The following is a 26021-nucleotide window of genomic DNA, read 5'->3' as shown; positions in this document are numbered from 1 at the left end:
TTAGGAATTACTCTGCTAGGACTAGTCATAATTTTATACTGATGGTGGGTACAAAATGTGGACTAGTTAGCTCCCCTCTGTTTCATAGCTAGAGTGTACTCAGATCCCTGTTTTATAAATGTATGGTTCAGGGGCACCTGGGTAGCTCAGTCAGTTAACCGTCTGACTTCGGCTCAGGTCATGATCTCATGGTTTGTGGGTTTGAGCCCTGCATTGGGCTCTGTGCTGACAGCTCAGGGCCGGGAGCCTGCTTCAGGTTCTGTATCTCTTTCTCTCTTTGCCCCTCCCCTGCTCATGCTCTGTCTCTCAAAAATGAATAAACGTTAAAAACAAAAATTAAAAAATGCATGGTCCTGGCAACAAGGGAGCTAGATTGAGAGAATATAAACAGTGCATGTTTATGAATGATATTAAAAAAATCAAATCAAGTTGCCTGTGTCTTTGAGAATTCCAAATTTACAGAAGCAGCTTTTTAACCTACCTCAGTAGATCATTTTCATAGGGTTATGAAAAACCTTAATGCTGGGGTTCCTGGGTGGCTCTGTGAGTTAAATGTCTGACTTTGGCTCAGGTCATGCTCTCATGGTTTGTGAGTTCGAGCCCTGCCATCAGCTCTCTGCTGTAAGCACAAAGCTTGCTTTGGATCCTCTGTCCCCCTCTCTCTGTGCCCCTACCCCACTTGTTCTCTCTCAAAATAAATAAATAAACTTAAAAAAGATTAAAAAAACCGTAATGCAATTTTATTATAAATAATGGCTCAGTTGTTGCTTATAAGGAGTTTATATTAGAAACAAATTTGGCTTAAAGGGAACAAATCTTTCAGTTAGATTGGGTCTGAAATCTGGCCTCTGTCATTTACTAGTTGTGTGACATCCAAATTACATTGCCTTTCTGATACTGTTCCCTCATCTATAAAATGGGGATAGCAACCAGTTCATATTTTTTCCCTTTATTATGAATATCTTTGCTTTTTTATTTTTCAGTAGTCTCTACAAGGGGCTCCAACTTACAACCCCCCCCCCCCCCCCCCCCAAATCAAGAGTCACGTGCTCTACCGCTGAGCCAGCCAGGCGCCCCATGAACTAGTCTCCTTGAAAGAAGCTTCCAGGGTCACAATTTTGGGAAAGGTATTTCATTCATTGCAACAAATACTTGAAAGTTTACAGACGGAATTCCTTCTACAGCTGGAGCTCATGGTGTAGTATGTGTGCGTGAGATCGGATGAAACCCTAATATTAACAATACCCTTTATGGACTACTTATGAGCCCTTCCTGTATGTGCCAGGTACTGTTGTTGTAAGCTTTACACATATCTCGTTTTATCCTCATAATAACCTCCTAAGGTGGGTCTCAATAGTCTCACTTTTATCAAAGAGGAAATTAAAGCTCAGAGAGGTTACTTTGTCCAGGGTCACAAGTAGTGGAATCCAGATGGGAACCTGTTTCCCAAATTCCAAAGCCCCTTGCTCATAACCATCCAGAGGAAAAGTAGGGGAAACTGGCTCTATTAAATGCATTCTTTGATCCAGTGCCTGTAAAACGCCTGGACAATAAAGTGATGAAGGAGTCCTTAGATCACAAGCTTCCCTTGGCCTTTTTTTTTTTTTCCCCCTTTAGTTAAGTTTATTTAACAGCTTCTCACCATTTGGGTTGACTCAAGAAAGTTGTAAGAAAAGGATGGCAAGCTGGGGTCTTGGCCCCGGAGGACTCGGTTAGCAGCCAGGAGGTCCGCAGGTTTGGCACGGCTGCTCTCCAGACCTCGTGGGACCCGTCTCGGGGCGGGCGGTCTGGCCGAGGGCGCTTCGAGGTCCAGCGGGTGAAATGTGCGGCTGCAGGCCAACGAATGAGCGTGTGCGGCAACGCCGGGCGCGCTCCGGGAGGGAAGCAGAGACCCGGGTCCCAGGAGCTCCACGTGCTGAGAAGGCGGAAGACGCGCGCTCCCGGGGCCACAGGAGCGGGAGGGGGGGGGGATGAGTTGGGGAGACAGTCAGACCGGCTCCAGCTCCGGCTCCTCCTCCCGCCTGCTCGGGCGCCTCGCGACTCCTCCCACCCTGCTCCCGCCTCCCGGCTCGTCGGGCCAATGGACCGGGTGGGCAGGAGCGAGGGGCGGGGCGGGGCGCGCGATCTGCGCGCAGGTGCCGCCCGGCGCCTGGCCCGCCCGTTCCGCCGCCGCCGCCGCCGCCGCCGCCGCCGCTGCTGCTACAGCCGCTACCGCCGTCGTGCGTGCTGCTCGGCGGAGGGGCCGGGCCTACGCTTTCTCCTCCTTCCTCCCCTCCTCTCGCTGCCGGCAGTACCCGTCTACCCTGCTGCTGGGACCCCGTGTCATCGCCCGCCCCGAGCACGGTGAGTCCCTCAGCGAGCCCGCGGGTGCCCCCTCCGCCGAGTCTTCGGCGCCCCAGCTCGTGGCCCTGAGGCCGGTGTGAGGCCAGGGCCGGGTGGCCGGGTGGCCGGGATGGGCGAGGGCAGCGGGAAACGTGTGGTGTATGGATGAATGAGGCGCTCTTGGACTAGGCCGCGCGTCCCGAGAGCGGCCCACGCCTCCGCCCGGCACACTGGGGAAAGCCTTCTTGAGAGGCCGGGATGGCCAGTGGCCCAGTCCACGGGGGTAGATGTTGGGTGGAGGCCCGCTTTGGCTGGGCTGCCGGCCACCCCTCGGTAGGAGGCCAGAGGACTGGAGAGGCCTGGGCTTTGAAGCTGGGAACAGGTGTGAGTTAAGACCCTGAGAAGGGAGGTCCCTGGCCCTAGGGGTCAGAGATCAAGAGGCTGGAATACCACTTGTGAGCAGGGCGTCAGTGTGGCCGCTGGAGGTTCAGCAGGCGCCAGAAGACAGGGACAGTTTTAGTTCCTAGTTTGTAGAACGTGAGGTTAGCAGTCCTCATGAGTTCAGCTTGCAGTAGTAAAATGGGATTAATTCTGCACGGAGGAACTTGGAGCCAGATTAGCAGGGACCTAGAAAGTTTCAGTTTGTAAATAAAAAGAGTTAGTGGATTCACTTAGAACTAGAAATAACCAGAGCGTAGATTCTGGAGGTTGCTTATGAGGACCCTTGAGTCGTATCTACAGTGCCAAAGGTGGGAGAGACGTGGTCGCCAAGGCTCTGATACTGGTGTGTGCTCATCCGTGTGAAAATGGTGCTTGTGGGGAAAATGGGAAAGAATGGGTTCCAGGTACGAGGAGTGGTTTGGGGGGAGGTGACTTGGTTGCAGGTTGTACTAGAATGGATTTTCTTTGACTCTCTTTTCTCTATTCCTGCTTCTGAATGCTTTCATTCTTGTGACCTTATATCGGGTTAAGAAAGAAAGAATTTTGTGAACAATATGGATGGAAGATTGGCAGCTAAATTTTATTTTTGATTTATGGTGTCACATATTTTTAGATTAATCTTTCTGGGACTTCTTAGGAGTGACTGCTTTGACAACTGTCAGAATCAGACCTGTTTCTAGAACTTTTAAAATACTTTTTAAAAAATAAAGTGGATTTAGCTCTGTGTCAGTTTTGGATTGGTATATACAGTATGTTTTCTTTTAAATCTGTTATTCAGTAATATCTTTTGTGTGATGAAATGTTTTTGGTTAATGGGGATAGTAAAAGATTTTGTTTATATATATGTTTTGACATTTCAGATGCCCCCCAAAAAGGGAGGTGATGGAATTAAACCACCCCCAATCATTGGAAGATTTGGAACCTCCTTGAAAATTGGTATTGTTGGATTGCCAAATGTTGGGTAGGTGAATGTTGTTGGGCTTTACTCTTGTTCATCTTGTAAATATTTTGGGTCTTGTTGTAGAAATGGGAACTTATGTGGTAATTAAAACTTAAATTGCATAGAGGCTGGGAAGCTGGAATATTAATGTTGCAAAACAAGGTTTTCATTTGGGTGTATTTTATTTTTGGCTTTCTATACAGATACTGTGTTCAAACTTGAATTACTTATGTTTGTTTGCCTACACTAGAAGAAGAAGAAATGAGAGTTGAAACATCAAGTTTTAGATCATCTCTGTTTGCTTGAAACACTGTTGGGAGACACTCAGTATTGAATTTAAGTGGAATTGAAGTAGTTTGAATTTGATTTTGATGCTTGCTGGTATGTAAGGTACCTACCTAGGCTGGCTGCCAGAGGCCATTATAGTAGGATAATTTAAGAAGTTCTAAAAGCCCCACTATAAATTTGATTAATTTTTACTGGAGAAAGAGGTAACAAGTTTGAGTTTAATATTGGAAGTTGCTAGATAAAAGAGTATCTATTATAAAGTGGCTAAATCTGAAAGTTACAGGAGCAAAACTTTGAGGTTTATAGTGTTTAAAGTTGAAACAAATCATTTATTTGCACATAAGGCAGCGGTAGGAAATATATGTGGAGTTTATCATATAACCTGTGCACGTGCAATTTGAATTTTTTTTTAAGGTTTATTTATTTTTTGAGAGACAGAGCACGTGTGGGGGAGGGGCAGAGAGAGAGGGAGTCACAGATTCCAAAGCAGACTCCAGGCTCTGGGCTGTCAGCACAGAACTCCACCATGGGGCTCAAACCCATGAACCGGGATCATGACCTGAGCCAAAGTCAGATGCCCAACCGACTGAGCTACTGTGGTACCCCTGGATGTTCACTTTACTTTTTTCATTATTTGTCTTATTTTGTTTAATGTTTATTTTGAGAGAGAGTGTGCGTGCGAGTGGGGGAGGGGGAGAGAGAGAGGGAGAGAGAGAATCCCAAGCAGGCTCTGTGCTGACAGCCCAGAGCCTGATGGGGGGCTGGATCTCACAAACTGGGAGATCATGACTGGAGCCGATATCAAGAGTTGAATGCTCAGCTGACTGAGCCACCCAGACACCCCTGTCCTTCTATTTTAATACCTTTTACTAATCTTAAAATATAAAATGTCTCAAAACTGGTGAGGGTGGACTAATGGTAACAGATCCAGTATGGATTTAAAAAAAAATTTTTTTTAATGTTTATTTGTGAGAGACATACACACACACACACACACACACACACACACACACACACACAGTGTGAGGGGGGAGGGGCAGAGAGAGAAGGGCAGACAGAATTGGAAGTAGGCTCCAGGCTCTGAGCTCTGAGCTGTCAGCACAGAGCCTGATGCAGGGCTTGAACTCATGGACCGTGAGGTCATGACTGAAGCGAAGTTAGAAACTTAACTGACCGAACCATCCAGGCGCCCCTCAGATCCAGTATGGGTTTATTAAGGTGAATGAATATATTTTGGCATGTGCTTTAGGCTTTTCGATTGGTGGCAAGTAGGACAACCATAGTTCTTTCATGTGTTCCTTGGAGCCCCTGTGCTAGAGATTTTTTAGTGAATGAAGCATGGTATGGCCAAGTAAGGCAGTTCTTAAATTCTTATAATGTAAAACATGAGCAAGTGTGGCTGTCCTAATTTCAATCTTTCCTGGAGCTGGAGAGGTTTGCATTTTGAAGGGGTTTCCTGCTGTGATATAGGCTGCTTGCAAAGTAAGACTAAATAGAGAGTGGAAATGTAAGCAAAACAAATAATTAAGCAAAGTACTGTAGGGTGTTGTCAATAAACTTGAAAGCAAGATATGATCATTATGTTGTGAGCTTTATTTCACCGGTAATACAGTTTTTAGATATTAACATATCTTATTTTAAAATCATTGCAGTCAATGCAGCTTGGCTTTAAATGGGAGTACTTTAAAAAAAAAAATGGGACTACTTTATTTAAAAAAAAATTTTTTTTTATCGTTTATGTATTTTTGAGACAGAGACAGAGCATGAACGGGGGAGGGGCAGAGAAAGAGGGAGACACAGAATTGGAAGCAGGCTCCAGGCTCCGAGCCATCAGCCCAGAGCCCGACGTGGGGCTCGAACTCGCGGACCGTGAGATAGTGACCTGAGCTGAAGTCGGACGCTTAACCGACTGAGCCACCCAGGCGCCCCTAAATGGGACTACTTTAAACTGAGACATGTTAAGAAGTGTTTTCTATGTAAACATTTTAGTATTGGAACATAATGTAATCAATGTATATGAAAATAACCTAAAAATATTTTATTATCCAGTATAAATGTGCTATTTATGCTTTTAAATTACATACCCACATCCCACTGTTATCCTACCTCCCCTGCCCCCCAGGTTTTATTGAGGTATGCTTTACAAATAGTGAAGTTTTCTCATTTTAATAATGTTCAGTTTGATTTTTGGCATTTGGGTTTGGGAGCACTCCTTTTTGTAGAGTGATTTTACATTATCTAACTATATCAGGGTTTTTTGTTTTTTTGTAAGATTACACAAGGTCTGGCTGTCTTAAGCAAGAAAAGAGACTTATTGGAAGGATAGAATTGAAGGACAAGCTGAGCAGACCTCAGGAAGAATGGGAACCAGAGTAACACTGATAGAGATGGGTCCATGTGGAACTCAGCCATATGAACTGAACTTCTGGTATTTCTTATCTCCTGCTGCCTCTGCAGTGATTCAGATTCCTGTATAAGGAAACTGACTGGACATGTCTACCTCTGGATAGGCCTATAAGAGATAGATTGGGGAGGGGGGGTAGTTCTTTAAAAGCTGACCTGCTGATCAAAAGTAAGGGCATTTGGTACCAAAACATCTAAAGAATGTCTTGATTTTTAGAGATCTGGACAAATAAGATTTTCTTCTTAGTATACATTAGGCTGATTACTTAGAAATTTAAAGGTAATATTTACAGCTGATAATAGCTGATTTTTATTGAACACTTACTGTATGACATTTACTATTCCGAGTGTCTTATATGCATTATTTAAATTAATCAGCTCTTTAATACCCCTTTGCCTCTGCCTATTAGAACTTAAATTTTGGGATGCCTGGGTGGCTTAGTTGGTTAAGCGTCTGACTTCGGCTCAGGGCATAAGCTCATGGATCCTGGGTTCAAGCCCCATGTCAGGCTCTGCTGACAGCTGGAGCCTGAGGCCAGTTTTGGATTCTGTGTCTCCCTCTCTCTCTGCCCCTCTCCTGCTCGTGCTCTCTCTCTCAAATAAATAAACATTTTTAAAAAAAAGGACTTAAATTTTTTGAAGGTAAGGGTTATATTGTTCTTGTTTATTGTTATATTTCTAGCACTTAGGCTGGGTATTAGGAATTTATTAGGCATTTAGGAATTATTTGTCAATTGGTAGTTTTTTTCCCCTTGATGTAGTGTGTAGGCCTAATGATAAGGCCACATGTTTTAATGGCTGCTTTTAATGAAGTAGAAAGAATACCAAACCATGATATGAAGATTTGGTTTCTAGATTTGTTTTGCCTCCCTCTCCCACCTTTTTTTTAACCTCACTAAGCCTTTGTAAATTAGCTCCTCTTGGGCCAGGGTATTATTGTGGGTGTGTGTGTGTGTATATGTATATATATATACATATATATTATATGTTGTATATATATATATTGTATATATATTATATATATGTATATATATATTCTTTATATATAGTCTATATATATAGTCTACATATATATGTTCTCTCTCTATATATTCTATATATATATATTCCTTAGAACAGTTTTAGCTTTACAGTAGAATTGAGGGGAAGGCATGGGGCGCCTGGGTGGCGCAGTCGGTTAAGCGTCCGACTTCAGCCAGGTCATGATCTTGCGGTCCGTGAGTTCGAGCCCCGTGTCGGGCTCTGGGCTGATGGCTCAGAGCCTGGAGCCTGTTTCCGATTCTGTGTCTCCCTCTCTCTCTGTCCCTCCCCCGTTCATGCTCTGTCTCTCTCTGTCCCAAAAATAAATAAACGTTGAAAAAAAAAATTAAAAAAAAAAAAAAGAATTGAGGGGAAGGCAGAGAGATTTCACATATACTCCCTGACCTCATACGTGTATAGCCTCTCCTATTATCAACATTCCCCACCAAAGTGGTACATTTGTTGCAATTGATGAACCTGCATTGACACATGATTATCATCCAAAGTCCACATTATACACTTTGGGCATTGTATCTTCCATGGGTTTAGACAAATGCAAAATGATATGTACCCGCTATATATTTTCACTGCCCTAAAAATGCTCTGTGCTTTGCCTATTCACCCACGCTCCCCAAACACTAATCTTTTTACTGTCTCCATAATTTTGCCTTTTCCAGAATGTCATATAGTTGGAATCTTAAAGCCTTTTCAGATTGGCTCTTTTCACTTAGTAATATGCATTGAAGTTCCCCATGTCTTTTCATGGCTTAAATAGCTCATTTCTTTTTAGTGCTGAATAATATTCCATTTCTGGATGTACCATAGTTTATCCATTCATCAACTGAAGGGTATCTTGGCTGCTTCCAAGTTTTGGCAGAAATGAGTAAAACTGCTGTAAACATCCATGTACAGGTTTTTGTGTGGACATAAGTTTTCAGTTTCTTTGGGTAATTGCCAAGGAGCACAATTGCAGAATTAAATGTTTACTTTTGTAAGAAACTTGTAAGTTTCTTACTTTGTAAGAAGTGGTTGTAGCATTTTGCATTTTCAGCAGCACTGTATGAGAGTTTCTGTTGCTCTTCATCCTTACCAGTATTTGGTGTTGTCAGTGTTCTGGAGTTTGGCCTTTCTAGTAGTTGTATAGTGGTATCCCATTATTAATTTAATTTGAGTTTCCTTGATGACATCTAATGTGAAGCATCGATCTTTCATATGCTTATTTGACATCTCTATGTCTTCTTGGTGAGGTATTTATTAAGGCCTTTGGTCCATTTACAAAAAATCAGGTTGCTTGTTTTTGTTTTTGTTTTTTTTTTTTAATTTTGTTTAACATTTATTTATTTTTGAGAGACAGAGAGAGACAGAGCATGAGCCAGGGAGGGGCAGAGAAAGAGGAGACACAGAATCTGAAGCAGGGTGCAGGCTCTGAGCAAGCTGTCAGCACAGAGCCTGATGCGGGGCTCGAACCCACAAACTGTAAGATCATGACCTGAGCCGAAGTTGGATACTCAACTGACTGAGCCACACAGGCACCCCGTTTGTTTTCTTATTGTGGATTTTTAAGAGTCCTTTGTATATTTTGGATAACAGTTCTTTATCCGATGTGTCTTTTGCAAATACCTTCTTCCAGTCTGTGGCTTGTCTTCTCATTTTCTTGACATGCCTTTCACAGAATAGAAGTTTTTAATTTCAATGAGGTCGAGCTTTTCTATTATTACTATTTTATTTTATGGGTCATATCTTTGATGTATCTGAAAAGTCATTACCATACCCAGAGTCATCTAGGTTTTCTTCTTTAGGAAGTTTTGTTGTTTTGTGTTTTATGTTTAGGTCTATGATCTATTTTGAATTAATTTTTGTGAAGGGTGTAAGGTCTGTATCCAGATTTTTTGTTTTTGTTTTCGTTTTCATTTTTTGCATGTGGATGTTCAGTTGTTCCAACCCCAGGTTTGTTGAAAAGCTTATCTTTTGCTCTATTGTATTGCCTTTGTTTGAGAAATACATTTTGGTATTCCAGACTTCTTTACCGTACCATGGGGTAGCTCTTCTGGTTGCTACCACTGCGTGAGATGGGTCTGCTGAAGGTTTTCTTTTAATTAACTTGGGTTATGCAGTTTTGGGTACAGAAGTGACATGTACTTCTTAGTACATCATATCATGAAGCATATGATGTTGATTTTTCACTACTGATGTTTATAGTAGGAACAATTTATAGAAGGACTAATGGAAATTCTATCAGCTAGAATTCTGTTGTAAGGAAGAGCTCCCCATTTTTCATGTGTTTGATTATAATTTGTTTTTATCGGGATTGGATTCTTATTTTTTTCTGTTGCTTATAATCTGTTACTATTTTACTTATTTTGTTGTTCAGATTGCCCATATTTGGCCATCAGGAGCCTTCCTGTTCATTCATATTCCTTTTATTCTCTATTTTTTGAGTATTTTCTACTTTCTTTTACCACAGTATTTTCCAGGCTATTGGTACTTTCTCTGCCCCAGCATTGGAATACACAAATTTTGGTGTAGACAGATGATTTCATCTCTTTTGTGTACTTAGAAGTGGAATTTCTGTGTTGTACGGTGACCTGTGTTTAGCCATTTGAGGAACTGCATAACTGTTTTCCAAAGTGACTGTGCTGTTTTACATTCCTACTAGCAGTGCATGTGAGTTCCAATTTCTCCACATTCACAGCAGTACTTACTGTCTTTTTTATTATGGCCAAGGTGTAAAGTGGTTTTGAATTGCATTTCCTTCATGCCTAATAATGTTGAGCATCTTTTCATGTGGTTATTACACATTCATTTTTTAAAGATTTTCACTGGGGAGAATTCTAGGGACAGTTTTTCTTTTAGCACTTTGAAGTTGTCTTCTACTTTTTTCTAGCTTTCCAATGAGAAAACTGTTATTCTTAATCTTAGTTTCTCTGTACATAAGGTTTTGCTTCTTCCTTTAGTTGCCTTTAAAATTTTCTCTTTGATACTGGTTTTCAGCAGTTTGATTTTCATGTGCTTTGGTGTGGTTTTACTTATGCCTCCTTTGCTTGGAGTTTGTTGAGATTTTTAGGTTTGTGAGTTTATGATTTTCATTAAGTTTGTAAAATATTTGGCCAATATTTCTTCAAATGCTCCAGCCACTCTCTGCCCCTCCTCTTGGGACTCTTACAAGTGTGTTAATCCTCTAGATAATAATACTCCACTGAAGCTCTGATTATTTTTTTTCTCCAATCTTTTTTTCCCCTCTGTGCTTCATTTGATAGTTTCTGTTGCTCTGTCTTCATGTTCATTGACCTTTTTTTAGTGTCTCATCTGTTGATAATCACTTTCAGCGTGTTTTTCAGTTTTATTTTATTTCAGATGTTGTATTTTTCATACAGTAGTTCTGTGTGCAGAGTTTTCATAGCTTTCATTTCACTCTTCATTGTCTTCATATTTCCCTTTGTATCCTTCAAAAAATTCTAAAAAGATTTATAATATTTAGTAGGGTCATTCTCTGCCAATTCTATCATCTCTATCATTACTTGATTTGTTTGTATTTATTGGCTTTTATCCTGATTTTGGTCTGTATTTACTGGCTTCTTTACATACCTTGTAATTTTTATTCCAGACACTGGATTTTATGTGGAGTACTGAATTTATAGTATTTGAATTTTTATGTGGAGTACTGAATTTATAGTATTTGTTTAAAGCGTGTTGGACTTTGTTCTGGCATTTAGTTATTTGTGTGTCATTTTGATTGTTTTGAGGTTTCCTATTATGTTTTCTTATGAATTCATAATAGTTTTTGTTCTTGTCCTCCTTTGGCCCTTGTACTAGGATGTGACTCTTTTGAGGACTCTACCCAGGTTCCCTTATATTACGTGATCTCTCTACTGGGGCTGGTAGGACTGTGAACTATTCCATGCCCTGCGTGAGCCTGAGAATTGTTCACTCTGTTGGTTTTGAGTGCCGCCCCCCCCCCCCCCCCTGCAACCCCCAGCCTTTTGGAGACTGATTTATTCATATATAAAGCATTACATAGCCATAGTCTTGAGGATACCTTCTGCTGATCTCCAGAGCCCCCTCTCTCTGCAGCTCCTTCCTTTCTATTACACTGCCCTATAAATCCTAGCTGGTTTGGCCTCCTCATACTCTCATCTCAGTCTCTTCAACTTGGCATGACTACCAGGTCTTGTTGGTTTTCCCTCCCTGTGCTGTGACTTTGAAATCACTTTTAGGCAGTGAGCAGAGGCAGTTGTAGACCTTAGTTCATTTGTTGTGCTCTCAGGGAACACCGTCTGTGCTACATACTGTCCTCTCTCGGAAAACTGTTACTGTATATGTTTTGTCTAGTTTTATAGCTCTTTATGGCAGGAGGGTGGTTTCATAGTAGAAGGGAAAGCAAACTACCCAGTACCGTTTTAAATGAACTTAATTCTTACTGTATGCTTGTCAGCATTCTAGTGCGCCTGCTCTTTTGTGGAAATTTGTGATTTGGGAATTATTTGCTTCCTCTCTCTTTTTCTTTTTTAATTTTTTAAAAATGTTTATTTATTTTTAAGAGAGAGACAGAATGCAAGCAGGGGAGGGGCAGAGAGAGAGAGACACACACACAAAATCCAAAGCAGACTCCAGGCTCTGAGCTGTCAGCACAGAACCTGGCACGGGCCTTGAACCCACAAACCATGACATTATGACCTGAGCTGAAGTTGGACGCTTAACCAACTGAGCCACCACGGTGCCCCTTGTTTTCTCTTTTTATTTGTTAAAAACATTTTTTTTTTAATGTTTACTTATGTTTGAGAGAGAGAGCATGAGCGGGCAAGGGGCAGAGAGAGAGGGAGACACAGAATCTGAAGCAGGCTCCAGGCTCTGAGCTGACACCACAGAGCCCGACATGGGGCTTGAACCCACAGACTGTGAAATCATGACCTGAGCCAAAGTCCGACGTTAAGCAACTGAGCCACCCAGCCCCATTCGTTTTCTCTTTTTAATGTGTTTTGAATAATCTTTTGGATGACAAGTCTGCCCTCCTTTTCACTCTTGACTGTTATTTCGGCAGTAATTACATCCCTTAACAGTACTTGATAGATGGCTTTCTTTTAAATCTTAATTTTCAGTGTTTTTGTTTTTTTTTTCAGAATTCTGGTCTCTGTTGTTGTGTTGCCATGTAATTTCAGATAGATTTTTTTTTTTTGCTCATTTATTTATTTACTATTAACTGTAGATTTTATTTGGATTTCACCAGGTTTCCCACTAATGCCCTTTTTTTCTAGTACAGATCTTTTAAAGGTCATGGAAATTTTCATTTATTTTTGAAATGAATGGATGTAGGTATTTTGTATAATGTCTCTCATTTCAAGTTTGATGTTTTTTCATGGTGTGAACTTAAAAAAATACATGGTAAGAAACACAATATAAAAGTTACTCTTTAAACTTTCTTAAGTGTACAGTTCAGTGGGGCTGTTTTCACATTATTAGGTAACAGATCTCTAGATCTCTTTCACCTTGCAGATCTAGAACTCCCTACCTATTGAACAACAACTTCCCATTTCCCCCCCTCCCCAGCCCTTGTCAACCACCATTCTCCTTTCTGTTTACATGATTTTGACTCCTGTAGCTATCTCAGAGGTGGAGTCATACAGTATTTGCACTTTTGTGACTGGCTTATTTCACTCAGCACTGAGCATGAGCACAGTGTCCTCATTAGCTGTTGTTATTTCCTGGAGATTCTTCTGAGGGGAATTCTTCCGCTTGGTCATTTTGGATATTCCCTGGCGTGGTGAGGACCTGCAGGGCACTTCCCCTGTGCTGTGGTGTGTAACTGGAGTTGGTGGGCAGACCCGCAGTCAGACCTGATGTCTGCCCCCAGCCCACTGCTGGGGCCACAGTCAGACTGGTGTGTGCCTTCTCTTCCCCTCTCCTAGGGGCGGGATTCACTGTGGGGTGGTGTGGCCCGTCTGGGCTACTTGCACCCTGCCAGGCTTGTGATGCTGGGGATCTGGCGTATTAGCTGGGGTGGGTAGGCAAGGTGCACGGGGGCAGGAGGGGCAGGCTTAGCTCGCTTCTCCTTAGGTGATCCACTTCAGGAGGGGCCCCTCTTCCGTGGGCCTCTCGTCTGCGCTTGGCTCCGGCGACTCCGTTCTGCTAATCCTCTGGCGTTTTTTCTGGGTTATTTAGGCAGGTGTAGGTGGAATCTAAGTGATCAGCAGGACGCCCGGTGAGCCCAGCGTCCTCCTACGCCGCCATCTTCGAGCACAGTGTCCTCAAAGTTTATCTGTGTTTTAGCATGGGACAGAATTTATCTTTGGAAGGGCAAATAGTATTCTGTTGTATGTATATACCACATTTTCTTTATCCATGCATCTGTTGATAGACATTTGGGTTGCTTCTATCTCTTGGCTATTGTGAATAACACTGCAATGAATATGGAAGTAGAAATATCTCTTCAAGATCCTGCTTTGAATTTTGTATGAATACCCTGAAGTCGAGTTATTGGATCATGTGATAATTCTACTTTTAGTGTTTTGAGGAACATTCTTACTGTTTTTCATAGTGGCTGCAAAACTTTATATTCTATCAATAGTGTACTAGAGTTCCTATTTCTCTACATCTGGCCCAGCACTTGTTATTTTCTGTTTTTTGACGATAACCGTCCTAATGAGTGTGAGATAATATCTTATTGTGGTTTTGGTTTACATTTTTCTGACGATTAGCGATGTTAAGCATCTTTTAATATGCTTATTGGCCATTTGTTTATCTTCTTTAGAGAAATGTTTATTCAAGTCCTTTGTCCATGTATGTAACTTTCTAAGGTTACTTTTGTTGTTGTTGACTTATAGGAGTTCTTTATTCTAATATTCTGGATATTAACCCCTTATCAGACATATGATTTGCCATTATTTGTTCCCATTATATAGGTTGTCCTCACTCCCTTGATTATTTCCTTTGATGTGCAGAAGTTGTAAAATTTGATGGAATCTCATTTTTCTATTTTAATTTTTGTTGCCTGTGCTTTTGGTATCACATCTAAGATGTCATTGCCAAGTCCAATGTCATGAGGTCTTTCCCTTATGTTTTCTTCTAGGAGTATTATAGCTTTAGGTCCTACATTTAGGTCCTTAATTCATTTTGAGTTAATTTTTATATATGGTATAAGGTAAGGCTCCAACTTCATTCTTTTGCGTGTGGCTGTCCAGTTTTCTCAACATCATTTGTTGAAGAGACAGTTTCTTCCCCATTTTGTGGTCTTGGCAGCCTTGTTGATGATCATTCGACCATATATGTAAGGGTTTATTTCTGAGCTCTCTACATACTATTCCACTGGTCTCTGTGTCTATCTTTATGTTAGTTCCACATTGTTTTTACTATTGTAGCTTTACTATAACTTTGTAATATATTTTGATAACAGAAATCATGCTATGGACTTTTGGGAATAATACCATGGAGGTGAAGTATCTTTCTCATGGCATCATATTGAGGGGTATATGATATCGACACAACTTATTACTGGTGATATTAACCTTGATCACTGGGTAAGGTGGTATCTGCCAGATTTCTTCACTGTAGAAGTATCCTTTTTTCCTTTCTATACTCCATGAAGTAGAAGCAAGTCACTAAGTCCAACCCACACTCAAGAAGAAGGGAATGAAGCTCCACCTCCAGAAGGAAGGAGTATCAAAAAATTTATGGACATTTGTTAAAACCACCCACAGTATTATTAATATGATAGGGGAAGGCTATTTTGAGGCTATTCAGATATCCTGTTTCTCTTTACAGTTTCCCTGACTAAATTTTATTATTCCTCAGTGGATTTTGCCTGCCCCAGTTATTTTAGTATGGTGTTCCAATGGTGATTTTCTACTTCCTCTATTCCTTTTATGTTATTATTTGAAATCCGTAAGGAGGTCATGGGGGTATAGCTCAGGGGTAGAGCATTTGACTGCAGATGAAATCCGTAAGGAAGATTTATCTTTTCCCCCATATTTAGTTATTTATTTGATTGTTTACGTAGTTCTATTTGGACTCACTGAAATTCATTTTATTCTTTGGGTTGTAATCCAGTGTCCTCAGTATTTATTTTGTTACTCAAATTTTTCTGGCTTTGACCATTGGGAATTCTTTCAGGTTGCCTCCTGTGTCCTTTTGACATACCCGCATCTTTGTTTTTGTTTTTGTTTTCTTTTTTAACCATTTCCTCTCTGACACTGTAAGATGTTTCAGGCTATTATTATATTTTTCCTGTCCCAGCCTTGTCTCCAGGAAGCCCTGGTTCTGTAATTGGAGAATGGTATTTAGGGGCGCCTGGGTGGCGCAGTCGGCTAAGCGTCCAACTTCAGCCAGGTCACGATCTCGCGGTCCGTGAGTTCGATCCCCGCGTCGGGCTCTGGGCTGATGGCTCAGAGCCTGGAGCCTGTTTCCGATTCTGTGTCTCCCTCTCTCTCTGCCCCTCCCCCGTTCATGCTCTGTCTCTCTCTGTCCCAAAAATAAATAAACATTGAAAAAAAAATTAAAAAAAAATGGTATTTAGAAATTAAGATCCGGCTCTGCGTATGATTTTCGCTGCTGAGGTGTTACTACTTGTAGACCCTGTCACCTCATAGAGTTAGAAAATACATGTGGTTATACTAACTCATGTATACAGGTATTGGTATCCATTTCTGTCAGCTGTGTTTATTTCTGTTACCTATCAGATAGATACTTTTTGACAGTTTAGTGAAAGAACATTCTACTTTCTTCCATGTTTTGGATGTGTGTTTTATAAATGGTTAATTCAGAATGCTGTGGGAATTTGCATTGGCATCCTGACTTCCCAATACATATTGTAATTTTGCATAAGATTTTAGATAAAACAACTTTTCAGTCAGATTTACTTTATTACAGTAATATATGTAATTTCACAAATATTTAAGTCCTAAATGGAGGGGGCACTCATTAAGTCTAGACTCTTTTTTTCTTTTTAATGCTGTCATTGCTGAAATAATATTTATGTAAGCCCGTTCTTTTATAAGAGAGAGTCTTAACAATTTTGAATCTTTCTTCTATTTTGAAGCTTTAATAATAACCTTAAGGGATCTAAATGTGTGTGTGTGTGTGTAAAATCCTCATTTCACAAAAGACTTATGGGCTTTAACATGCTAGATGAGGGCAAAGCTTTTAAATTCTTTGCTTTTACAAGGCTTTCTTTTAATAGATTTGAATGGATCAAAATGTCTTAACTTGTCACTGAAGCCTCTAGTAATAATCCTTAGAAAAATTTCCTTTTTCTAGTTCCTTATTTTTACTTTTTTGTATTCATAAAACTCTTGGAAGGTACAAATGACCTTTTATGAAATTTAAAATCGGGGCGCCTGGGTGGCGCAGTCGGTTAAGCGTCCGACTTTAGCCAGGTCACGATCTCGCGGTCCGTGAGTTCGAGCCCCGCGTCGGGCTCTGGGCTGATGGCTCAGAGCCTGGAGCCTGTTTCCGATTCTGTGTCTCCCTCTCTCTGTCCCTCCCCCGTTCATGCTCTGTCTCTCTCTGTCCCAAAAATAAATAAACGTTAAAAAAAAAAATTAAAAAAAAAAATAAATAAAATCGATGGCCGAGTTGAGACATTTTGTGTAGATGGGGATTTGTCTTCCAAGTTTAATTTGACTGTATATAAGAATTTTTTCAGCCTAAGAGATAATGGGACTTTCTTTTGCTATGTTTTTCTGTATGTTTTAAGGGATGATTTTTTTGTCTAAGTATAAAACATTTTTGTTAAGGTGGACAGTCAAAAATACTATCTTTTTGTTTTTTAAGTTTATTTATTTTGAGAGAGTGAGTATGCATGAGTAGGGGAAGGGGAGAGAGAGAGAGAATCACATGTGGGGATTGAACTCATGAACTGTGAGATCGGGACCTGAGTCAAAGCTGGACACTTAACTGACTGAGCCATCCAGGTATCCCCAAAATACTATCTTAATGATAGCCATAAATTTGAAAATAACTCCATAAATCCTCTGGCCTTTTTATATTGTAATTACGATGACTGTGGTAATACTACAATTTTTCAATTTAAATTTTAGGACCATAATATAAAAAAATACAATTGTGCCCCCCACAAAAGGCACAAGTGTTCTGTAAGTGTTTGTATTAATATATTTACATTTTACTTTAAGTGTTTCTACTGTAACATTATTTTATAATATTTTCATTGCAGGAATAAAATGTTCTAGTTAAATTTTAGATAAATAGGACTGATGGGTGATTCTGGCTACCAGTTTATTTTTTTGTGGGGAGAGGAATAAGCTAAAGGGAGTGGATCAGTTTATGTCACCATTTACTTCAGCACATTTTATAGTTTTCCCTGTTGGGAGAAATATACTGAGACATTTCTGAAATATCTCAGAAAACTGGTTCATGTTCTTCGGGTCCTCCAGGTCTCCTTTGAAGGAAAGTACCAGCTTGACAATAATGACATAATCTGTAACTATTTCCTCAATTCCTCCAGTTAAAAAAAAAAAATTATGTGTAATGGTAATTTTCATTTTTAAATCCTTATCTGAATGCTATAGTCCTGGAAATTTCTGGAGCAAGAAAATTCACTGTAGTGAATTCTCTGCTATCCATATTAGTGATGGAATTGGAAAATAGTACAGACTAGATCAATTTTACTCTATGATTTTTGACTCTATGATTATCATATTTTAGAAATGTAGTTGATGTTAATAGGAGTTGACATTCTCTGAGCATGTATTACCTGATAAGAATCTGATAATTAGAGCATTAGCAACAGTTTATTTATTATGAATAGGTTTTTTCTTGATTTGTTGTACCTTGAAAAAATTCACATTTTGGTTTTTCATAATTCACAATTCATAACTCTAGACTTGACAGTAATCTTTATGACTAACAATTAGGAGCTGCAGCTTCCCATTTCCTATTAGACAATTAGCATCTGTTTCCCAATTCAGAATGCTTGGGAAATGACTTAGCTAGATGCACACCTCTCTTTATGCTAGAGAAGATTATATTAGATATAGGCAAAGTGATACTGGTACTACCAAATACTTTAGGAATAAAATAGTTTTTATAATACGTGAAACTAGCTATCACTTATAACAAAGATTCTTTGGGAAAATGCTTTTCAAGTTTCAGATAGACTGAGATAGGAACATCATCTATAAATCATGAGTTTTACTGTTGTAGATTTCATTCTTTTCTGTTAGTAAAAAATTCATTTATAAGCAAATTTCATTCATTTCTCTTATTCTCCACCTTCCTTTTCCTGATTGGTTTTATAATTATCATGGATCTTATTGAGCACTGAAATGAGAATGAGATAAATTTTTCTCAGTGTTAGCCCAAGAATTGATTGAAATTGTTTTTGTTTCTTTTAGGAAATCCACCTTCTTCAATGTATTAACCAATAGTCAGGCTTCAGCAGAAAACTTCCCATTCTGCACTATTGATCCTAATGAGAGCAGAGTACCTGTGCCAGATGAAAGGTTTGACTTTCTTTGCCAGTACCACAAACCAGCAAGGTAAGAAAATCTTTATGCTATTATTTATTTGGTGGCCCTATATAGACGCAGTAAATATGTGTAAATGATGTATTTAAAATCATATACGGGGCGCCTGGCTGGCTTGGTTGCTGGAACATGCATCTCCTCATCTCCGGGTTGTGAGTTCGAGCCACAAGTGTGGTGTAGAGTTTACTTTAAAATAAATAAGTAGGTAAGTAAGTAAGTAAGTAAGTAAATAAATAAATAAAATCATTTAGAAGTTTTTTTCTCCAGAATTTATGGTTGTATTATGGGTGATTATAAAAATAATGTAGGGCATAGAGAAAGGTGAGGAAGGATACATCTGGCAGTTAACATTGCAGTTACTTTTTTTCTGAGGAGTATGAAGTAGAGGGAGTAAGCAGCCTGTATAATATTCCATTCATGTGGGGCGCCTGGGTGGCTCAGTCGGTTAAGCGTCCGACTTCGGCTCAGGTCATGATCTCACGGTCCGTGAGTTCGAGCCCCGCATCGGGCTCTGTGCTGACAGCTCAGAGCCTGGATCCTGTTTCCGATTCTGTGTCTCCCTGTCTCTCTGACCCTCCCCCGTTCATGCTCTGTCTCTCTTTGTCTCAAAAATAAACAAACACTAAAAAAAAAAAAAAAATTCCATTCATGTAAAATTATATGTGTGCATGTATATTCATAGGAAAATATATGAAGCTGTTTGATGGTTATCTTTGGGTAGTGGAATTTTTAGGTGCTTTTTACTTTTTCATATTCTGTATCATTTGAGGTTTTTGTAACAATTTAATTTGCCTTTAGTTTCTCACTATTTTAGATGTGGTGATAAATCCTAAGTTTCTGTCTCTATTCCTGAATTTGCCTTCTTGATATTGGCACCTGCATGACTAAATAAGCGCCTCAGACTTGACATGTCCAAAATGGACCTCTTGATTTTCATCCTGCCTGTGCCAAGTTTGTTCTTTAAGACTTTCATATTTCAGTAAATAGCACTATTATTTTCCCAGTTGCTTAAGTCAAAGTCCAAGATTTATCTTTGATATCTCTTTCATCATCTCTAGATCTAGTCTATAAGCAATTCTTATGAGTACTAATCACAAAATATATACCACATTTATTTAGTTTTTCTCCTTTCATCCATTTGTTTGAGTATCCATTTTTTTTATGAATTAAGAATTATAATGATGATTGCCATATGATTTTATAATTCTATCCATTTGTTTATCATTTATTGGCATTCTTCTGTAAGGAAGAGCTTTCTTGTCTGCATTTATTCACTCATGTATTCATTCATGTGTTACTCAGTTGGTTACAATGTCACAGTCATTGGGCATAGTTCAAATTACATTCCTGAAATTGGCTCCTCAAAGTGACTTCTGTTTTCTTTTTAAATGTGTGTGTGTGTGTGTGTGTGTGTGTGTGTGTGTGTGTGTTTTAGGTTTGTTTATTTATTTTGAGAGAGAGAGAACTCTTGTGCCTGTGTGAGGGGGTGGGGGGGGGAGAGCGAGAGAGAGAGCCCAATATGGGGCTTGAACTCATGAACTGTGAAGTATGACCTGAGCCGAAACCAAGAGTTGGATGTTTAACCAACTGAACCACCCAAGAACCCCTGTTTTCTCTTTAAAACCTTTTTATTTTTAAAAGATTGCAAATTATACAAAAGAGGCAAAATTACTCATAGAATGCTTATGTGCCCTTCTCCCAAGTTTCTTTGAACCTTTGAGAGTGAGTTGCAGACATGATGCCACATTGCACTTCCATTCTTCCATTTGTATTTACTAAATACAGACCATTCTCTTACATTCCCACAGTAAATCACCGATCAGGGCATTAACATTGATACAGTATTACCATCTGATTCATAGATTCCATTTAGATTTCTCCACTTGTCCCATTGGTGTGCCTATTTGTTCAATTCCTTTTTATGTAGCCAGTCTTTTGACCCCTCTGGCTTGTTGACTGATTTGGAGCTGCTGATTTGGTCCCTGGCTACTGCTAGATTGCTCTCCTGCCAAGATGCCTTGTACAGGCCCCGGTTGCTATTGTGCTGCCTTTTCTCCCCATTCTGACTCTTTAGATGTGGGCCCTTGTCACTGCTAGACTGTGTGGTCATGTGACATTGCTGAAATTCTTCAGAGACCTGAAGAGAAAAACAATAGCAATAAGGCTCTTAGACTTCAAATTTGTTGAAATTTTAGGCAGTGAGGGAATTAACTTCTCAAAATTTCCTTTTTCTTTTGTCAGTGAACATTGATTAAATGCCTTAATGGAAATAAAAAGATTGAATGGGGGTGTGTGCCTGGGTGGCTTAGACGGTTAGGCTGCTGACTTGGGCTCAGGTTTTCTCATGGTTTGTGAGTTCGAGCCCCGTGTCGGGCTCTGTGCTGACAGTTCAGAGCCTGGAGCCTGCTTCGGATTCTGTGTCTCCCTCTCTGTCTGCCCCTCCCCCGATCGCACTCTGTCTTTCTCTATCAAAAACAAGTAAACATTAAAAAAATTAAAAAATAAAGTTATATGTGGATATTTGCACGGGGGTTGGCACCCCTCACCCCTGTTTTGCTCAAGGGTCAACTTAATCTCCATATTTACATGACTGACTGACTGGCTTTCATAACTTGGTTTCTAACTTGTGTTAATTGTACCTTATTTTGAGCAAAGCAAAAGTTATTTCGTATATACCTCTATTTGTGTTGCTGTTGTTAACAACCAGGTTATTACTGTGCTGATAACTTGTTCACATCATTACATACATTTTTTATTTATATAACCTATGTGATGATTTTTTTTAAGTTATTTATTTTGAGGAGGGGAGAGGGGCAGAGAGATAGGGAGAAGAGAATCTTAAGCAGTCTCCCTGTTGCCAGCACAGAGCCTGACACAGGGCTTGATCCCATGAATGAAATCATGACCGTAGCCGAGATTAAGAGCTGGTTGCTTAACTGACTGGGGCGCCCCAGCCTACATGATGATTAAATGCAAATCCAGATATCCTGTGTTTGAATCCTATTTTTGTTACCACTAGCTGAGTGATCCCCTATATGTAAATAGGTTTCTTAACTCCTCTCAGGCCCAATTTCCTCATCTTTAAAGTAGGTTTAATAAGTAGCACTTACCTAATGGAGTTGTTTTGAACTTTGCGTGATTCATGTAAAGCAGTTAGTCCAGTGCCAGTCACAAGTTATGTTGGCTCATTCTGTGGCAATTACCTTCCCTTGTTTCAGTGTACTCTTTAAATGTTCTCCACTGCTTTTGTGTCTTTACGCATGGGCCAACAGAACAGTATAGTAAAATTAATGGTATGAGGGTTTTTTTTAATGTTTACTTAATTTTGAGAGAGAAAGAGAGCATGTGCACATACGAATGTGCACGAGTGAGGGAGGGGCAGAGAGAGAGAGAGGGCGAGAGAATCTGAAGCAGGCTCCGTCCGCACTGATAGCAGAGCTCGAACTCACAAACTGTGAGATCATTACCTTAGCTGAAGTCGGATGCTTAACTGACTGAACCACCCAGGAACCCTGAGTTTTTTGTTTTTTGTTTTAAAAGTTTATTTATTTTGAGATAGAGAGCAAGTGAGCAGATGAGGGACAGAGAGAGACAGAGGGGGAGAGAGAGAGCCCCAAACAGGTTCGGTTCCACACTGACAGAGTGGAGCTGGACGTGGGGCTTGATCTCACAAAAACAATTTCTTGGTATAGTTTTATAATAAAACCATCTTTTGTTTTTTAGCAAAATTCCTGCCTTTCTAAATGTGGTGGATATTGCTGGACTTGTGAAAGGAGCTCACAATGGGCAAGGCCTGGGAAATGCCTTTTTATCTCATATCAGTGCCTGTGATGGAATCTTTCATCTAACACGTAAGTACAGTTGTTTATTTAATTCATTCATTTCATTAATAGTCAGTTGTATTTCCATTATTGCTCAAATAAAATTAGAAATGACTGACTAATAGAAGATTTGCCTAGCTTCACAAGATGAATCATGGATTGGTCTGCTAATTGTGACTTTAGTGTTATTTTCTATCATTTCCATATAAGAAGGCGTATTCCAAAGCAAGTATATGCTGTATTGATACTTCAGTTGAATTTCATCCCTTATTCTGGATTAGATCCACTGGGAAGTGTTTCTATGTGGAAGTAATTTTGTTGATTATAAAGCATTTTGACATTTTCTTAACTTGTGGAACTTTTCTGCATTCTTGGTTTTCTATGTGTTGAGAGGGCAGGATTGATACTAGAGAGGATTCCATTATTTCAGAGGTTATTTATTAGAGATGACAGGGTTAAGGAGAAACTATAGACCAGCTATTCCTTAATGGGGGGGGGGGGTATACAGCAAAGGGAACAACCTGTTAGAACTAGGTGTTAATGTTTTTTTGACTACAAAAGTGAGCCAAGAATATAGTAATTCTCTGATAGAAAGGTTTAGGTTGGGCTTCGGTTAAGGTTCAGGTCAAGACTGCACTGCAGGATATTACAATGGTCTGGTGTTGTAATGAACAAATCCGTGCAAATGAAGGAAACTCAGGTTAGAGGTACAGGCCAGTTGTGGTCTGATTTAGTGCTTTTAGTTTGTTTCTGGTCCAAGACTAGATAACTATAGCAATTATAAATGAGCATTTAGAAAATTTGATAGCCATTTGACTGAGAAATTTGTCATTTGAATCTAATAAGTTGTATTAGCATTTATGCTAATTAGTATTACAAAGTACTAATACTAATTTATAAAATAATAAAATAGTAATACTAAATACTAAAATAAATTGTATTAGTATTTACACTAATTAGTACTAATTGTCTAGTATTTTTGTAGGTTTTTTAAAAAATTCATTTGCCTAGTAATTCATTTTTATTGTATTTTACAAAAGTCCACCTCAGATAGTTTGAGAAGCACTGATTTAATTGGGTGGAGGTATATAGACACCTTCTGGAAGGGTTTGAGGTGCAGGTGAAGACTAGGGTTATGGTTGGGGTTGCTTGGGTGGGAGGGTGGAATTCAATAATGTAGAGTAGTGTTACTTAAAGCCTTACATTGGTAAGAGCCTTTGTTTTCCCGACACTTTGACTTTTTACTGGTTCTGGTGACTGATGTGAGAGTTTCAAAGAGATTTGGAATCAAGTGTGACTCCTGGGTTTTTGGACTGGGCCAGTTGAATGAATCTTGATGCCATTCACTGAAATGTTAAATGTAGAAGGACCAAGAAGTCTTGGGAGAGAGTTGATGAGGTCAGTTTGGGACAGTTTCTTTGCATTTTTGAGCCTAGGACATACAGATAGAAGATATCTTTAAGAAAGTAGGATTGATAGGGCAGGTGTGACAGGAAGATGGGGGTAAGAGAACTGAAGTTTTGGGTGTGAGAGGGATTGAACTGATGGATGGAATAGAGCTTGACATGAGGTAGGAGGGAACATAGGAGAGGACTGAAAAATGGAAGGGTCATGGATCTGATTACCTGAGGAGGTTCAAGAACAGATATGTTGGGTATAATGGGGTGTGTGCTTAGAAAGGAATATTTGGGGGCACCTGGGTGGCTCAGTCGGTTAAGTATTTGACTTCAGCTCAGCTCATGATCTTGCGGTTTGTGAGTTCGAGCCTCGTGTTGGGCTCTGCTGACAGCCTGGAGCCTACTTTGTATTCTATGCCTCTCTCTCTCTCTGCCCTTCCCCCACCCATGCTCTGCGTCTCTCTCTTAAAAATAAACAAACATTAAAAAAAAGGAAAGGGATATTTGACTTAAAATTTTCTGAGGTGGAGCAGTTCAGGGTGATGGTAAGATCCTGATAATGACCTAAAACCATCAGTAAATGTAATCAAGTCTTTGGTTTGTTATCTGTTGTATAACATTCATCTGTTTTTCTAACCCTTAGGGAAAATGAATTTGGTTAGGAGCATATATACTTTATTGCATTTCATTCAGGCTAAAGCTATTATAAAGAAAAAAAAAGTCTGTTTAAACTAGATACCCTGGTTTCTTATAGTAATTTGATTTCAGAGGTATTAACTTGTAAAAATATGCATCTTAAAATTGATGATATACGGTATATATTATTGTATAGTGCATAAAACCTAGGATGATAGTTGTATAACCAGAATTTTCAAAACATCTTCATGGAATTACAACCAGTAAAAAAGACTTGTAGAGATTAAATAGATACAATGATTACCTTGAAGCTGTGAAAATTGGGAATTCTTTAATTCTAAATTATAATATATTTTTGTCTTTAACAATCAGATTATGGAATGAGTGTGAAAAAAGATTTTATCTTTCATATTACTCATTATTTAAAGATTATTTTCTTCAAATATCTTAAAGTCACCAGAAATGCAGTTGACTTGTTTATTTATTAAATAGTAAATGCTTTGTGTTCTGGGTGCTGGAAATAGATAGTGGGTGGCAGAATCTAACATTCTCTGGTTTTATGAAGCTTCTAGTCTGGTAGTGGAAATAAACACTGAATCATTATATTAATAAATGTGTAATCACATTGTTGGATTTGTACTTTTTTTTTTTTTTACACCTCACTGGGGAATTGCTTACTTATTTGCTTATTACCATGTTTGAAACTTGTTTGAATTCTTAAGTTCATCATTTCTTATTTTGGTGAAAAAAATCAGTTTTCTGTGTTTATATATATATATATATATATATATATATATATATATATATATTTTTTTTTTTTTTTTAAAAACTGACAGTGGGGAAAACCTGACTGACTTTTAAGTGGATACAGGTGAAACACATTTGTGTGAACTAATTTAAGTTTGCCGGTTTAATTAAGATAGACCTGTGTTTAGAGTTATCAGCATTAAATATGAAACCTCGATTCTACCCAGGTTTACTAAAGTCAAATAAGCTTGTGTTATCTCTGTTGCAATTTCTTTTTTTTAAAACTTTTTTTTTTTAACGTTTATTTTTATTTTTGGGACAGAGAGAGACAGAGCATGAACGGGGGAGGGGCAGAGAGAGAGGGAGACACAGAATCGGAAACAGGCCCCAGGCTCCGAGCCGTCAGCCCAGAGCCCGACGCGGGGCTCGAACCCACGGACCGTGAGATCGTGACCTGGCTGAAGTTGGACGCTTAACCGACTGCGCCACCCAGGCGCCCCTGTGTTTATATTTTTTAGTTTTTCTGTTTTTG

General features: G+C 39.5%; 1 protein-coding gene across 1 annotated transcript in view; it reads left to right on the top strand.

Moving 5' to 3' along the window:
• Positions 1-2109: 2109 nt before the first annotated feature.
• OLA1 (Obg like ATPase 1) overlaps positions 2110-26021 on the top strand; it is a 173964-nt gene continuing 150052 nt past the window's right edge. Inside the window, exons 1-4 of the mRNA XM_043577076.1 lie at positions 2110-2343; positions 3624-3724; positions 18757-18900; positions 22612-22739. Of these exons, the coding sequence (XP_043433011.1) occupies positions 3624-3724; positions 18757-18900; positions 22612-22739 (373 nt within the window). The 5' untranslated portion in view covers positions 2110-2343. The remainder of the gene's footprint in view (positions 2344-3623; positions 3725-18756; positions 18901-22611; positions 22740-26021) is intronic.

Source organism: Prionailurus bengalensis, chromosome C1 (genome assembly GCF_016509475.1).
Source record: "Prionailurus bengalensis isolate Pbe53 chromosome C1, Fcat_Pben_1.1_paternal_pri, whole genome shotgun sequence".
Classification (NCBI taxonomy): Eukaryota; Metazoa; Chordata; class Mammalia; order Carnivora; family Felidae; genus Prionailurus; species Prionailurus bengalensis.
This window is presented reverse-complemented; position numbering and strand designations above follow the sequence as displayed.